The 16,613-nt window shown below is 35.4% G+C and overlaps 1 protein-coding gene and 1 long non-coding RNA gene across 2 annotated transcripts in view; one reads left to right on the top strand and one right to left on the bottom strand.

The window, feature by feature from the left end:
* Positions 1–263: 263 nt before the first annotated feature.
* LOC141359463 (uncharacterized) lies at positions 264–2,414 on the bottom strand. The gene is made up of 3 exons (XR_012365917.1): positions 2,223–2,414; positions 2,071–2,138; positions 264–702 (listed from the first exon to the last, which is right to left on the bottom strand). It is a non-coding gene; the product is annotated as an uncharacterized lncRNA (long non-coding RNA).
* Positions 2,415–9,776: 7,362 nt separating this feature from the next.
* The window catches only part of LOC129452792 (uncharacterized), a 77,426-nt gene continuing 70,589 nt past the window's right edge, over positions 9,777–16,613 (top strand). The window contains exons 1-3 of the mRNA XM_073861940.1: positions 9,777–10,586; positions 14,086–14,397; positions 15,681–15,998. Of these exons, the coding sequence (XP_073718041.1) occupies positions 10,502–10,586; positions 14,086–14,397; positions 15,681–15,998 (715 nt within the window). The 5' untranslated portion in view covers positions 9,777–10,501. The remainder of the gene's footprint in view (positions 10,587–14,085; positions 14,398–15,680; positions 15,999–16,613) is intronic.

Raw genomic sequence — 16,613 nt, 5'->3', positions numbered from 1 at the left:
TATGGACAAAAATGAGCCATTGTTACGATAAAAACTCACGTCAGATCTCACCTCATTTACAGAAGTTTTAAGTTATCATCTAGCGTGAAGATGTTTGGTTTATCCGTTTCCTGTCTGAATAATAAGAAAAAGTTAAAAAATATTCTTTTTGTTTACTTTAAAAAATGGAAAATGGGATTCTCATTTTTTCGCACACAGAATAAATTAATTTAGTATTTACTACAGAAATACGCAATAACAGCCATCTAATTTAATGCGTGCGTGCGTGCGTGTGTGTGTGAGCTATGTAGAGCACCGATGCTAAACCCGCTAATTGCGTCTGGCATAATTTCTTGTTAATTATATTTAGCGCTAGGCGAAGATTATTCAAAATAAAAGTTATACAAAATAAAATTACATACAAAATAAAAGTTATTTTTTTAATATTTAAATATATATATATTTTTTTTAATTATATATAATATATAAAAAAATTACCCCCTACGTATAATACAATCACTATCTCATTTTTAACAAAAGTATAGCGTTTTAGCAGCTTTTGCATCTGAACTCTTCAAATGAGGCCCATTTTGTTTTAAACCCACTTTGATTCTTTATTATTTTAATCATTGTGTTTTTGATAATATTTTACAGTTTTTGTTTGAAGTATGGTCATCGTCTCATGAGTCCGGCATACATCACATTGGTCTCCACTGAAGCTCTCTGTACACAACCATAAAAACACAACATTAAATATCTATAAAATTATTACAAATTTATAATCAAAGTAGTAATGTTTTGTATACATGAAAGGATTAAAGACAGTGTGATAAATAATCTGACATTACCAACATGTTATATGTTATGCTATGCTATGTCACGCACGTTTTTCGGATAAGAAATGTATCGAACTCAATTGAGCGCACATTTTTATGCACATTTTTAGAAATTATGCGCATCTTGGCATTTCCATTCAACGTTTTTTATGTGATATTCCAAAATGTGGATGGAAACATAGCTAATGTGGTATTGGAAAAGTTCCAGTGAAGACTTCAAAGACCTGCAGAGTGAACTTAGCTGAGAACTCATCTACCACCTCTGCATGACATTTATCACAAACGCCACAAAAGCAGAGCTGTTAAAATCATCAAGGACTCAAAACACCCCGTTAACTGTCTTTTTACACTTTTGCCATCAGGTACCTTGATGACAAAGACTGAGAGACTTAGGAGGAGCTTCTTCCCCCAGACTATCAAGTTCTTAAACTTAGGGTCAGATTATGAACCATACTCTTATTTTGTTGCTAAATAAATATCTGTAATTATTAAAGATTATTGCACATGAATTTCTAGGAGTTTCCCTTTCAGACGCAAAATTAATGGAAGGAAATTATTTAAATCACTCAAGCAACGCAATTTACTTATGTTTGTGTGTTTTATATTTGTATTATACCATTATTTAATGCCGAAGTCTTAAATCATTTTGCGCTTGAAATATCTGCAATTGTTGATAGTAGGAGGCATCACACAGATCAGAGAGCTTGTGGTACAAGGCATGGGATTTTTTAACATTTTACAGTTTATTTGGCATGCCAGAGGAACATATTTTTCAAAAATAGCTGTAGGCCTAATGTACATGGTGCTGAGCTCAAGCGCATCAGGTGTTAGTAGATCCCCCGCACCTCATCAGCTCTGCTTATTTGTGACCCTGAACTAATTTGCGCTGCTCTTAGTAGATCAATCAGCTGTGCGCCTGTGTTATTTATTTTGTGCCTTTTTACATAACCCGCAGATATTACCACTCCCATCAGCACTTTTTTGGAATTTTACATTATAATTAGTAAATTAGTAAGTCTGGCACTCAATCTCTTAACACAAACATGTCTCACATATAAATCATTTAGATATTCAATATACCAACATTGTCACTTGAATACTGCACTTTGTTTACACATTATGTCCATGAAGCGGTTATACTACTGGTTATACAACTCTGACTTTATATTTGATAAATAAAAACACTTGAATCCTTCAGCTTCACTTGCTAAGTGCTAGCTGTGTGTGTTTATGAGTGACAGATTTTAGATCTCACCGGTTTACATCTTTGTTTCTGATGGAAAGTTGTTTCTGCGTACGTGATTTCCTGTTCATCGATCTGAACTGTTACAACAACACAGACAGACAAAAGCATCGAAAAAAAGTCTTATCTTTGTTTCTTCACAAATTGTATTGTTTAGTATTTACCCTGTTGCTGTGTGTTTGTGTGTTTCCTGTAGATCCGAAAGATCAGAACTGAAGCTACAATAATCAGACATCCAACAGCAACACAACAGATCACAACTTGTAATAAACCTGTAATAAATAATAAAATATATTATTGTAACTGAGTCTGATCTTAGATCAGTAAATAAGCACTAATAATCACAGCTGTTGTACCTGAACACATCTGACAGAGTTGAGTGATGTTGAGATGTTGAGTTTGGTTTGTGATGGGATTGTTGAGTACACATCTGTATGTGTTTGTATCCTGATATTCAACCTCCAGAGGTAGAGAGAGTCTGATGTTGAGATCAGACACATTGATGATGGACAATAAACTGTTTCCTTTATACCAAGAAAGATTCACATCTCTCACATTCAACACTGAACACAATAATAAACAGTTTGATGATGATAATGAAGAACATTGAGAAGAGACTCTGCTGATAACAGGAACAGGCAGACGAACTGCTAATAAATAAAAAAGAAATTAGTTTATACTGCTAAGATAAATTTGACAGTTTATATGTCAACAGCAAATCTTTACTCACCATAGACAATAACATTGAATCTGTATGAGTAAGAGTCTTTTTTGCCGCTGATGATCATGTGATAATCTCCAGTGTGCTGAGTTGTGATGTTTGTGATGGTGAGATCTCCAGTCTGATTATTCACCTGCAGTCTGTTTCTAAATCTCCCATCAAGAACATCATCATATATTGAGATCATGTTGGCCTCTTTATTGATTTTACTTATACGAGTCTCTTGAGGTCCAAACTTCCACATTATCACATGTTTACTCTGTATTTCAGTAATATTCGTGTGTAGAGTAAGAGAATCTCCCTCCATCACTGACACTGACTTCACTTCATCACCAAACACACCTGAACACACACACACGTTAAAGATCTTTGATCAAAAATTTTATTTTGTGCTTTTTGCAAATCCGATGTAACATCATGAAAAATTATGTGTTTGTTTAATGCATTTATTTATTTTACTTATATACGTTACTTTACGTTAGGAAAGCTGACTGACAGTCCCTCTCTGTTTTAGTTACAGTTTTTGTGTTTGCCATTATTTAGATAAATATAATTTTTGATGAGAGATCGATTTAATAAATTCTTTCATTGATGTAAGATCATAAACATAAAATCTGATTGTATTAAAAGTATAAAAGCAAGGGCAGATCTGCTGAGTAACAGATTATCGTTTTTCTAGATAAACTGCACCTAAATATGATATAAAATATGTTTGTAACTCACCCATCAGACAGCAGAAACACAAAGAGAGATAAACAAACATGAGAAACATTTTCTTCATCAGATGTTGTGTTGTCGTCTGCAGTGAATGAGATGAAGACGTCTCTGTGAGCTCTCACTTACTCTTCATGTGCTTTATACTTCCAGTTTAACACCTCTGTGTTTTTTTTTCTCTCTGTTGTTTCCACTGAACTTGTCAAGTTATTGGTCATTGCACCGAATCGGTGCCATTTCTGTCCCCAGCTCATTATATGTAAAATGCATTTTATTATTAAGCAAAGTGTCCTGCATGTTAATCGAACACCAAATTTAAACTAAATATTTTAAAACATTAATAAAAACTACACAGAACACTGAAAAATAGCATTTTTTTAATCTGTCCCTGCTCTTTATCTCTATACTTTACATTTAAATATAAAGCAAACTGTTCTTTAGATATCTTTCATTTTTTGCATTTTTGCATATTTAAATATTTTTTACCATCTAAAAGTTATAATATTTTATAAATGCACATTTTATTTATGTCCCCAGGATTTCGCTCAGTTCTCTTACTCAACACGTTCCCCCCTGTAAAAATTTAGGAATATCCCACAAGTCACATTTTCAAGAGTAAGTGACTTCATCTGGGTCTTCTGAATGTCATGTGAAGATCAAAAGTTACTTTTCTCATGTTCTTTTCTGTATATTTTATAAAATTGATGCTACGACTGTGGGACCTCACTGCTTTTGAATGTCAAAAAGAAATCTATCCACAAAAGAACCACAAAAGCGAACAGACTCAGATCACCTTGCAGAATCTGAAAAATGCTGAAAAATGATTTATCCAGGAAGTCCCATTTGATATCAATAATCCAAAATGGCCAAGGTAGCAGCCATACAAACTCAAATAAAATACAATAAATTAAAATACAACTTACACAAATATGTGTATCTATTTTTTTATGAAACAAAGTTGTTCTACAATCATTCGAAATTGTATTTTTGAGGCAGGATTGATAATATTTATAGTAAAATGCTAGTGTTATATTTAGGATGACCAGTAGAGAGCGTTATTCTGTTGAATATGTTGCCTTTCCTTAAAGTCATATTTTAGTCATCTGAATTGTTTTAGTTTTATAGTTTTACTCAACTAAATGCCATGAGATTTTTGTAGACTAAATTTACGTTAGATTAAGCTGACTAAAATTGAATGGGTTTAAATGTTATTTAGTTGGGTAATTGGATGTGCCATATGCTACTGCCAATTTTTTTTACTGTAAATTTTCAATATTCTCATTTATATAACTTGAAGTTGCAGACAAATAGTCACAAATGTGTAAACTTGTATTATGACTTTCGAATATAATGCTCAGTTTACTGAAATAAATCAGGCTTGATGACGTATGTCGCCTGCAAATGCATCTCCGCAGGCTGCAGGCTTTTTATTGAGAAATAGACAATATTAAAATAAGATTACGTCTAAATATAAACTAAAATCCTCACTTAATACATTTCACTAAAACCTTATTCACACAGCACCTTGGTCCCAGAAAATATCTGTAAAATTAGTAAACAGGCTTCCGTTTGAACACAAACACGTCCCATAATGTTCTGGGATCACTCCTGGTAAGAGGACTAAAGCCCTTTTTCACACAAACATTACGGAAAATACAGAGAAAATGCATCTAGGATTTGGTTCATTCACACTGCCAGTGATTTTCCCAGAATCGGTTCGTTCACACTATTCAACACTATACAACATATAAATAATTTCCTTTCAAGCCTTGCAATTGGTCTAAAATCATTAAAGCAAGATATCATATATGCTATTCTTCAATGTTTATTAAGAATTAGTAATGCAGTGATGTGGCTGATAAACTATCTAAGTAAGCTCCAAATCTTGCAGATATTAATATACAAGTGGATATATAAGTAAAAAAGAGGTCCAGTCCAAAGTAAAAGATTGAAGTGGCCAGAAACATTGAATAGGCTACTGATAGCATCTTCATAGTATTCAACAATTTGTACAAAAAAAAAATGGAAGAAGTGCATTTAAGAACAGAAAAGAAGGTATTATCATATCATCGGGTAAAGTGAGACACCCCCTGTATCTAGGCAACGGAACACATTTGTGGTCCTATGACTATTATGTTTTTAAGCCCCTCAAATTTCCCCTTGGCCATAAAGGACAGGACCTCATGCTGCTGTGGTTAGCATGTTTTTTTCACAAAAATATATTTTTTGCTTGTAAAAGTAAATTTTCTTGCTGTCAACTTAATCAACTGTTGTGCCAAAGCAAATTGATTCAGGTAGAAAAACTTATATCACACATGTTTATGAACTACCAACATATAAAACCTTGTGTTGATGCTAGCTGAAGATAAGCCTGAATTTCCAAGAGAGAGAGTTTTTTTCCAAAATGTGGCGGTGGGGTAAAGTGAGACAAATGCTGTGGGGTAAAGTGAGACATGAGGCACAAGCTCAGTTTAGTCTAAAACATACTTTAATGTAATATTACATTACATATGTTTTATTTTTAATGTTATAAACATTGCAGAAAAAACATTATGCCTAGTCAATACACCAGGAAGAAAGCCTGGCGAAAAACACCCCTTGAGGAGATGGAGAGTGCAGCTGCTTAGGTCAAGGAAGGAAAGAAGTCTCTAATGCTACGTACACACCAAACGCGAGGCATCGTGGTACTGTGGGTTCACACCAGACACAAGTTCAACAATTTGCGCAAGTACATTACATACAAAGTCAGTGCAGGGACGCGATCAGACGCGTCCTCGCGTGTGGCGATGCGAATTACGTGATATGGGTGGCGTGTTTGCCACGAAGGCACGCGCTATTCACCGCAAACACGTCTTCGCCCAATTTGAAGATATTCAACTCGAGCGAAAAATTCGCATTACACAATGTTAAATCCTGCGAGTAATCTAGATCAAGTAACACGATGCCCCGCATTTGGTGTGTACGTAGCACTACTCACTCCAGATCACTCACGGGACCCAACACTGTGTCATGCAAATTCCTCGCTCAAGATAAACACCTTCAACCTGGGCGAAGACACGCCTGAGGCGAACAGCGCGTGTCCTCGCGGCAAACGCTCCGCCCACACGGCGTCGTTCGCGTCGCCCCACGCGGGGATGCGTCTGGTCGTGTCTTTGCATTGGCTTTGAATGTGGTTTGCTTGCGCAAATGGTTGAACTCACGTCTGGTGTGAACCCACAGTAAGAGGAGCTGCAAGGGATAGAAATATTGATAGATGGTTCAGATTGTCTTTTGCGCTGACCCGCAGACACTAGCTGGCTCTAAGGGTCCTTTGTTCTGACCCCCAGACTGCGTTCTAATCTAACTGGTTCTATATGTCATTTGAATGTTAATTTAAAAAAATTGAATTGTCGGAGCCAATGGTCTACAGTGGGCAGCGCTCCGACATGTGGTGCTTTCACACTTTCTGGGACCCGAGTTCGATTCCCGGCTCGTGGTCATTTGCCGATCCAATACCCTTCTCTCCTCCCTGTCCTTTCCTGTCCTCTCCAAAACTCACTGTTAAATAAAGGCAAAAACTGGCCAAAAAATATAACTTTTGAATTATATTATGTTGTATTTGATTTTGGGTTAGAGTTACTGTACTTTCAAGTGTTTAGAAAAATAATGTTTTTAATTGACCAATCCCCTTGATTCTTTTACTAATCCAACATTAGTTCTGGAATGTGTGGTTGTCAAGCTAGCCGTCGGGATTTTATCTGTTACAATATGTGCTGTTATGGTAGTTTCAGAGTGGAAAAAGTAAGTGGATCAGTTTACCCCGAGCTGGTTCACTTTACCCCCTTGATTTTTCTGGTCTGTCTCAGTTTACCCCTAAGCTGGGGTAAAGTGAGACACAAGACCACTTTTTTTAAAACAATCATATTTTCACTGCTCTTCGTCCTGAATACATTCTGGTAATTTCCATAGCTAGGAAACATCCTGAATTAATGGGAAATGTGTAAATTTGACTGATATATCATTTTAGCTCGCTTAGAGGGGAGCAAATGTAAAAAATGTCTCACTTTACCCCACTCTCCCCTACACGTCTTTGAATTGGACATATTGGACAAAATAATTTCCTTTATTAAATAGGAAAGCATGCAACATGAAAATGTAAGCATTGTGATCTAACAGACCATCAAATAGATAATATTTTATTAACATGTACACAGTATGGAGAAGTGTCTCTCTCTCTCTCTCTACTGAGTAACCCCAGTGTGTTGGTCACTTTCGCTCGTTTCGCCGGAAATCGCCAGGTTTCCATTGAAATGAATGAGATCGCGTCGATCTGCTACTGCTTGTCATTGGCTGTATCGTCCAGGCCACACTCTGGGATACTTATCTCTACTTGCATATATTTGCTCCAGTTCAGCAGGTGGCGGTAGTGCACCATACTTTGGTTTGCCAACTAAAACATCAGAAGAAGCCCTATGGCACAGGTGACACCATAGATATGTGCTGCGTCCGAAAACTCAAGGCAGTGACTCGTTGCCTCGCTGCCTCATGAGGAAATGACTTCGGAGGCATGAAGGTAGCTCAGAGAAAGACTTTCGGACACACTTCTAGGCAGCGTGTTTGAAATTTAAACAGAGAGCGCCTTTGTGATAACTAATCACATATTTGAAAACTACAATACTAATTTCTCGCTAGAAATGCAATTGAAAGGTGTAAAAAGTGAAAATATACCTTTATTTACACTAAATTGGTGGTCCAGTCGCGTCCTTGGCCGCCATTTTATTTTTTCGGACTCGACCAATCACATTCTTAATGTACGTCCGCGCATAGGTATCTCAGGAGACAGGAAGTAAACCAAACATTGAATTCGGACATGCCTTGATGCCTTGGAAAGCTGCCTCAGAAGGCAGCAATTTAGAGTTTTCGGACGCAGCCACACACACAAAGATGTCGCCTTTGCTACGGCAGTTCATTGGACCGAATGCGTCAAAAAGAGCCGCCATATTGAAAAAGGGGAAAACCGCATCACATCATTGTAGGCAATGGTGTAAAAGAAATAAAAAAACTTTAAATTGTCATGAATTCGATTTTCTGTGTTTTCTTTTGTTTCGTTTTAACAGTCAGACATGTATTTAGCATTGAGTCCAGAAAAAAATAAAAGTTTTGATATTATGAAAATCTACTTTATCTAACTATAATGCATAGTGCTAGTATGCCTAACATAGGGTGACCAGATGAGATTGGCTGAAATTCTGGACGGGGGGGATGTCAGACGTTACGGGGGGGGGGGGGGGGGGTCATCCAATAATAGTTTTATTTATTAATTTTATTTAATAATAAAAGACAATGAATTTCAAACTGAATCAATCGTATTAATATAAGTACATATGCTTATAAATAAATTGATATAATACGTATAGTATTTTATACTTTATACAATAATAGTTTTCTTTATTTTACTTAATAATAAAAATAAGGAATTTCAAACTGAAGTTACTGAACTAATCATATTTTTATTACTATAAGTACATATGCGTATCAATTTATATAATATGCATAGAAGTATTTTTTAAACAAAGTGCTTTGCGTGCCCTCGACCAATCTGACTCCTTCACGCGACTGACTGTCACTGCCTGCACTTTCAACTGTCCTCGCGGCTGCTGCAACTTTCGCTCTCTTAGTCAACTATATAAAACAAAAAGGTCCTATTGTCTTTGTGTATATAGATGAATTAGATAAATTAATAGAAACAATACAACGTCAGCATATTTCGCGGAGGTTTTAACTGCTGCCAGCACAATGAGAGTCTACAGTATAAAAGCAAGATGCTGCAGCCAATGAGCAGCCGGCGGCGGCTGGCTGCAGCCAATGAGCAGCCGGCTGGGGCTGGCTGCAGGATGACTTAACCTCCTCGCTCATGTTTTATCAGACAACTACACTACTCAAGATTTTGCTTTAGTATAATTTTCGGGGAAATTAAAGCGGGATTCGGGATTAAGATTTTGCTTCAGTATGATTTTCGGGACAATTAGAGCAGGATTCGGGATTCGGGACAGCAGCTTAGATTTCGGGACTGTCCCGAATTTTTCACCCTAGCCTAACATCCACACGCAGCACAAAAGTCTGGCATCGCCAGACAGGCGGAGATAGCAGCTTTAACCTAGCTATGACAAGAGCCCTGTTCCAACCCAGTTAGTTAACTTTAATTGTATTAATTTTTTCTCACCTCCGTAGTAGAGTAACATAATTGATTTCCCAAGGAGTTCACACCTCAGTCCAGAAGATGGCGGTAATGCACACTGTTTGCAAACTGCCAGTAAAAACTACCTAAGAAGAAGAAGCCCTGTTCCAAGATGGCGGAGGTTTTGACGCATGCTTAGAACCCCAAGGGCGACATATCTATGTGGTGACTTGAGGCATGACCATTTTATTATCCATAACATGTGGTGCTCGCTGCAAAGCCAAGCATCGCTTCAAATCTTCCATCACTAGCGGTCGGAAGTATTGACAACAATACATTGATGTTGCGATATCGACAAGCACATCAGAAAATGCAGGTCGGGACGAAGTGAAGTCACTGCAGCGCTTTGTGTGAGAGGGTGCAAGTCTGAAGTGCAAGTAGCTACTGCAGCTAACGTTAATTCGGTAACACTTTACAATAAGTTTCATTAGTTAACATTAGTTAATGTATTAACTAACTTGAACAAACCATGAGCAATGCATTTGTTACAGTATTTATTCATCTTTGTTAGTGTAAGTAAGTTAATAAAAATGTAAGCTTTAATTGTTTGTTCATGTTAGTTCAGGGTGCATTAACTAACAAGATTTTAATAAAGTATTAGTAATTGTTGAAATTAACATTAACAAAGATTAATAAATGCTGTATAAGTGCAGTTCATGATTAGTTCATGTTAAGTAATGTAGCTAACTAATGTTAACTAATGAACCTTATTGTAAAGTGTTACCGTTAATTCTTTGTCATTTCTGATGACATTTCGACAGTTTTGAAGACAAAGGTATCGTAAATGTGTAATGGAAACCAGCCTGACACTGAAATACTTTGATAACTACATGAAGAAGATCGTTTCACTCTCCATCTTCTCGCTATTTATTAACGGTATGTTCATTTGTAAACATTGCTGCAACAGGTCAATGTTTTTTCCTTCACAATTTAATTTTCTATAATTTTCTTAACTTTAACTAAATTGTCTTAAAAAATGAAAATTTTAAACAAATGAAAACTAGGCGATTTTCTTTTGTGTATTTTTCGTTTTTCTGTTTGGGATTTGTGGGTGAGAAGGTATCTGCGGTGTCTTCCAATTAAAGTAGGTGTCTCTCCACCTCTTTATCTGATTGGCTCAAATTGAGTGCCTTATAGGGGAGAGTGGGGTAAGATGAGGCAATTTTTACATATGTTGCCTTATCTGCATGAAAAAATTAGACAGAAGTCAAACAAAAACATCAAACTTTATTTAAGGACGTCTCCTGTCAAATGAAATGATAAGAATGCCGTTATAACAAAGGACTTTGAAAAGTTGGCGTCTCAAAAAAAAGTGCTCTTGTGGCTCAACTTGCCCCAGCTGAGGGGTAAGTTGATCAATGTGAAGGGGTAAACTGACCCACTGACTTTTTTTGTTTAAACCTGAACATAGTTAAAAAATTCACACCATTTTTAACTTTAATTTTAAGGGTGCCAAAGAATGCATTGAAATAATGTGTTAAATTGTTCTTTGATATTTACATAGAAGGTATGTAACTTTATTAAGTGCAAACATTATTCAGAAACGTTTTTAAATGTCCATTTACAACCCTAGGATTTGTCATTTTAATGAAATTGTCTATTTTTGCCCTATTTGGAAGGGTAATAATAATAATAATGTTAATTGCTCTATTTAAATTTTTTTAACTAAACATCGTGGTGGGGTACATTGAACCGCTGGTTCAGTTTACCCCACAGCATTTGGTTCACTTTGCCCCACGGCCACCATTTTGGGAAAAACTGCCTATGTTGTATTTCTAAGCTGCATTCGTCATCAAGACTGTCTTATTTCAGAATATTAACAATTATAAAGTTGACTATTATACTTAGTTAATCGTAAATTGTTGCAGTATGCTTATGACTTGCGAATGTAATGCTCAGTTTACCTTAATAAACCAGGCTTCATGACGTATGCAGCCTACATATTTGACCTCCGGAGGCTGCAGCCTTCCAATTGAGAAACGACCAGAAGTATTTCCTTGCCTTTTTCGAAACAAATATTGTTGCATTGTCTCTCTCTCCCTCGCCACCAGGATTTTCCGCAATGGCGCTTGTTTTACCTCTCTTTTGTGTGAAAATTGTCGCTCCAAATCCAAGTACACCGATGTGTTTAGATCTTCGTCTGCCGCTTTGTTATACGTCACGTGAGTGACAGCAGAACGCAGCAAATGAGGAAGAGAGAAGAGAGAAACGCTCGGATCTGATTGGTGAATGAATAGGGTTTGGTTTTACACTGTGTGAGTTTGAGCATGTTTGACTGCTATAGCATCCTGGATTGTAATGTAAATACAATAGACACAGTAAAAGAAAGATAAATACGTGAACGCAGCATCTGAGTAAACAGTGAACTATATGCAAGATAATCGCCGTCATTTATAAAGAAGATCGCATTTATGTATAAATCAAGATCGTGAGTTTATATAAAAAATTGACTGAAAGGGGAATCGAACCCGGGTCCCCGTGTCAGAGGTACATGACACTAACACGGTGCCACAGAGTCACATAATAGCAGTTGCTCTCTACATTCCTTCAGTAGCCTCCAGCAAAATTCACGCAAATAAAAAATTGTGTGGAGGAAGTGACGTATGCCGTAAAGCAGTCGAATTTTGTAGTTTTTTTGGTGCTCTGGTTACTACCAGAAACCCTAAGTTTTAAAGTACGAGTAAAAGCGATACAGACCCCTTCAGGCTATGGTAGACATGTCATTCAACCTATTTAAAGTCGATGTACTATCACAAGGGTCTTGACAATTTATTATGAAGGTTGAAATATTACATGGTGTCGCTTTAAAGAAACGGCGTACCTGTTTTGTAGTTTAACTTTTGACAAGATAATCACTCTGTTTGAAATACATTTTAAAACTTATACCCGTCGAAAAACATCCGTTTTTAATGTTTAGTTTGATGAACTCCTAAATATGAGATGCAGAACACATAGCCCCGTTCGGCTAAATTGCATGCGCAAGCATGGCCAGCATGCAATAGCGCAACATCGATACAACAAAAAGCAATCCAAAATTTACAGACTTAAATTAGATCAGAATTTACGTTTATAATAAATATTTTTTATAAAATAAGGTCAGAAGTAACAAAGTGCAGAAAAAATGTGCATAATGCCTCAAGTGCACGGAAACAAAACACAAGCCAAAAAGATAAATCAGATAACCCAGAGTGATTTATAAATAAAATAAAATAAAATAAAATAAAATAAAATAAAATAAAATAAAATAATAAAGAAATTATTAAAAGAACGAAAGTATTGCCAAAATTGCCAGCTTTGTCTTTTAAATGTAGAAACAAAGAGGCAATGGTTTATTAACCTAGAAACCTCTTATGGACGTAGCCCTGTCAAAGCGGCTGTTGGATGTATTAACGAATTTTAAAAATATTTATTGAAAGCTGCTACTCCACATATTATTTGCAGCATTATAATAATATGCTGTATTTTAATATATTGGGAGAAAGCTGTTATGTGAAGTCAGATAATGTGTGCACCCATATACGGCCAAAATTGAATGATCCTCATTTCATAACACATCTGCGACGATTTGATTGTGAGATTGGTAGTCGAATCAGGCTTCTCCTATCGATGCATCAAATCTTCGACTATTCAGGGTCACCCCTTATTTACATATTTTGAAGCGCAACAAATACTCTTATTATGGCATGGTATAAAATGGTTTGTGAATTATTCTAGATTACGTCATAGTTTTTGAATAGATTGCGCCAAAAATGTTTTTCTTTTTTGTAATTTTGGCACAATAAATAGTTTGTATCGCTTTACATATTTTATTTGTCTGACTGAATTAGATTATTGATATGTAGTTGCCTGCCCTTCAACTGCCCCTAGCAACTTCAAATTATTTATTTTGTTTCTTTTAGGCGTACTTGAAGAAAATGTTTCCATACGTCTGTACTCACGGGCACTCAGAAAAGGTGACATGCTGTATTCTTTTTTATTTATTTATTTTATTTTTTGTAGGCTACATAAATCATTGATCAAGAGAAAACGCAAAAGAAAAAATAATGATGTTTGGCTTTTCATGGCTTCCATACTTTTTGATTGGATGGTTAAAACCGCCTAATCCCAGTCTGAAAACACCCCAAATTGGGAAACATCCCCTTTTTTGTTCTGCAGAGACCTGTACTTACTTTGGGTCGTACATTAGCAGGGGGGTATGATGCACACTATTCTGGTGAAATTTTACTGTAATAATATAGTAATAAGCGCACATATGAATTGTCCAAGTCTTAATGTGTAGACTACAGGAGACTTTACTAGTAAAGATATAAATGATCTAAATTAACAGTGTTATAGATGTGAGTTTAATCTTTGACTCTCTTGTTTGTATTTGCAGGTGTTGTGACAGGTGAATCAGTGTTAGTGTATGAGGGAGATTCTGTTACTTTACACACCAATACTAACACACAGAGAGATCATCTGATCGAGTGGAGGTTTGGAGACCATTGGGATCTTATAGCTAGAATCAACGGGGACGCCAATTTACTCAAAATATATGATGATGTTCTTGATGAGAGATTCAGTAGCAGACTGAAGATGAACAATCAGACTGGAGATCTCACCATCACAAACATCACAACTCAACACAATGGAGTTTATAAACTAGAGATCACCAACAGGGCGACTACAACAAAGACATTCATCTTTAGTGAGTATAAGAAGCTTTATTTGAATAATTATGATATATACATCATTATCCAGCAACGTAAAAAATTTACAAAATTAAGTAATATTTGTACATTTTAAATTAAAGGGACATTCCACTTTTTTTGAAAATATACAAATTTTCCAGCTCCTCTAGAGTTAAACATTTGATTTTTACAGTTTTGAAATGCATTCAGCCGATCTCCGCGTCTGGCAGGAGCAGTTTTAGCTTAGCTTAGCACTATCCATTGAATCTGATTAGACCATTAGCATTGCGCTAAAAATAACCAAAGAGTTTCGATATTTTTCCTATTTAAAACTTGACTCTTCTGTAGTTACATCGTGTACTAAGATCGACAGAAAATTAAAAGTTGTAATTTTCTAGACAGATATGGCTATGAACTATAATCTCATTCTGGCTTGACTTTGCGACTGCAGCAGACGTAGGGATATTACGCACTGCCCGAAAATAGTCCCCTTAGTAACTTTCAGTGGCAGGGGACCAGAGTTGGGTAAGTTACTCAAAAAAAGTAATTAATTACTAGTTACTAATTACATCTTCAATCATGTAATTAGATTACTTTACAAATTACTTTCTCCAAAAAGTATTTAATTACTTATTACTAATTACTTTCTAAATCCTATTTAGTACATGATACAAGGATAGGCTTGAAATGGCTCGAATAAATAATAAATAAAAATACATCAATTATTCTGGTCCCACTTTAGGGTCCAATTCTCTCTATTAACTAACTATTAACTACTTTTTCCTCAATATACTCCAACAACTAATACTAAAGAAGTTATACATTTTAAGTATTGGTAGAAATGGGAAGGGTTAAGGATGTAGAATAAGGTTTTGCAGAATCAGGCATTAATATATGCTATTAAGTATTAATAAACACCCAGCATCTCATTAATATTAATGCTAATAATCAACCAGTTAATAGTGAGAATTGTAAACTTAAACCATGTTAAATCCACTTTTGTATTATAGTATATATAATTGTTTAGAGTCCATACACAGTATTTAGTTACATCAGAAGTAACTGTAATTAGATTACAAGAAAAATAAGAGTAATCCCTTACTTTACTTTTTCAGGAAAAGTAATTTAATTACAGTAACTAATTACTTAGTAACTAGTTACACACAACACTGCAGGGGACTATTTTCGGGCAGTGCCTAATATCACTTCATTTAGTGCTGACTGCTTCATTTTAATATTATATTTGATGTCTCTGTTAATTTGTCTTTTCTGAGTTTAACTCTTTCTGTTTGTTCTTCAGATGTGTCTGGTGATACAGATAAAGTGAAGACAGAGATGATGGGAGATTCTGTCATTCTACACAATAATGTTATCAAGAAATCAGGAGATGAGAAGATGATGTGGAGGATTCGACACAACAACTCTCTTGTAGCTGAAATAGAAGTCTCACATGCGGATGTTCATGAGAGATTCAGAGACAGACTGTATGTAAATCTTCAGACTGGAAATCTCATCATCACACACATCAGACCTGAAGACTTTGGGTCGTATGAAGTAGATATCACTGTCGGCAGTCACATATATACTATACACAGATCATTCAGTGTCAAAGTCAAAGGTGAGTAGATTGCTTCAATATAAAAAATCCTTTTATTAAAGTTTCATCTTAATTTAGATAAAACATCACAATAACACAATTTGAAGTGTAAGAAACAATATGTCAAGTAAATTTGGTTTAATTGAAATGACAGATATATTTAATTTCAACAAAGAATATATATAAATGTGTGGTAGCGAAATATATAAATTAATTACAAAAAACAAACATTGATTACCTGCATGTTCAGTTTTGTTTTTGCTTCATTCATTATAATATTAAAATAGATATACAGAAGAACAAAAATTAAAAATATTGAAGAAAAAATCTATAAAATATTTATAGACCATCTCTATTTCTCTCTCGAACAAGATCAGTCTCCTGGTTCAACCTCAAGATTAGTTACAGCAATAATCTGTGTTGTTCTGCTGCTGCTTGCTGTCGCTCTTGCGGTCGCTGTCATTTTTTACAAACGTCGTTCTAGGACTACTGTGTAAGAAACATCTTAAGCTAATACAAGATTAATATAATGACCTTTATTCTGCTACAGTACAGATTGAATTTAAAGATGTATAAATGTTTGTTCATGTGTTGTGTATTTTGTTTGTTTGGGTTTGTATTCATAATTTAACGTAT

The sequence above is a fragment of the Misgurnus anguillicaudatus genome, chromosome 23 (assembly GCF_027580225.2).
Source record: "Misgurnus anguillicaudatus chromosome 23, ASM2758022v2, whole genome shotgun sequence".
NCBI classification, from domain to species: domain Eukaryota; kingdom Metazoa; phylum Chordata; class Actinopteri; order Cypriniformes; family Cobitidae; genus Misgurnus; species Misgurnus anguillicaudatus.
The sequence above is the reverse complement of the archived record's forward strand: the minus strand, read 5'-3'. Positions and strand labels throughout refer to the sequence as shown.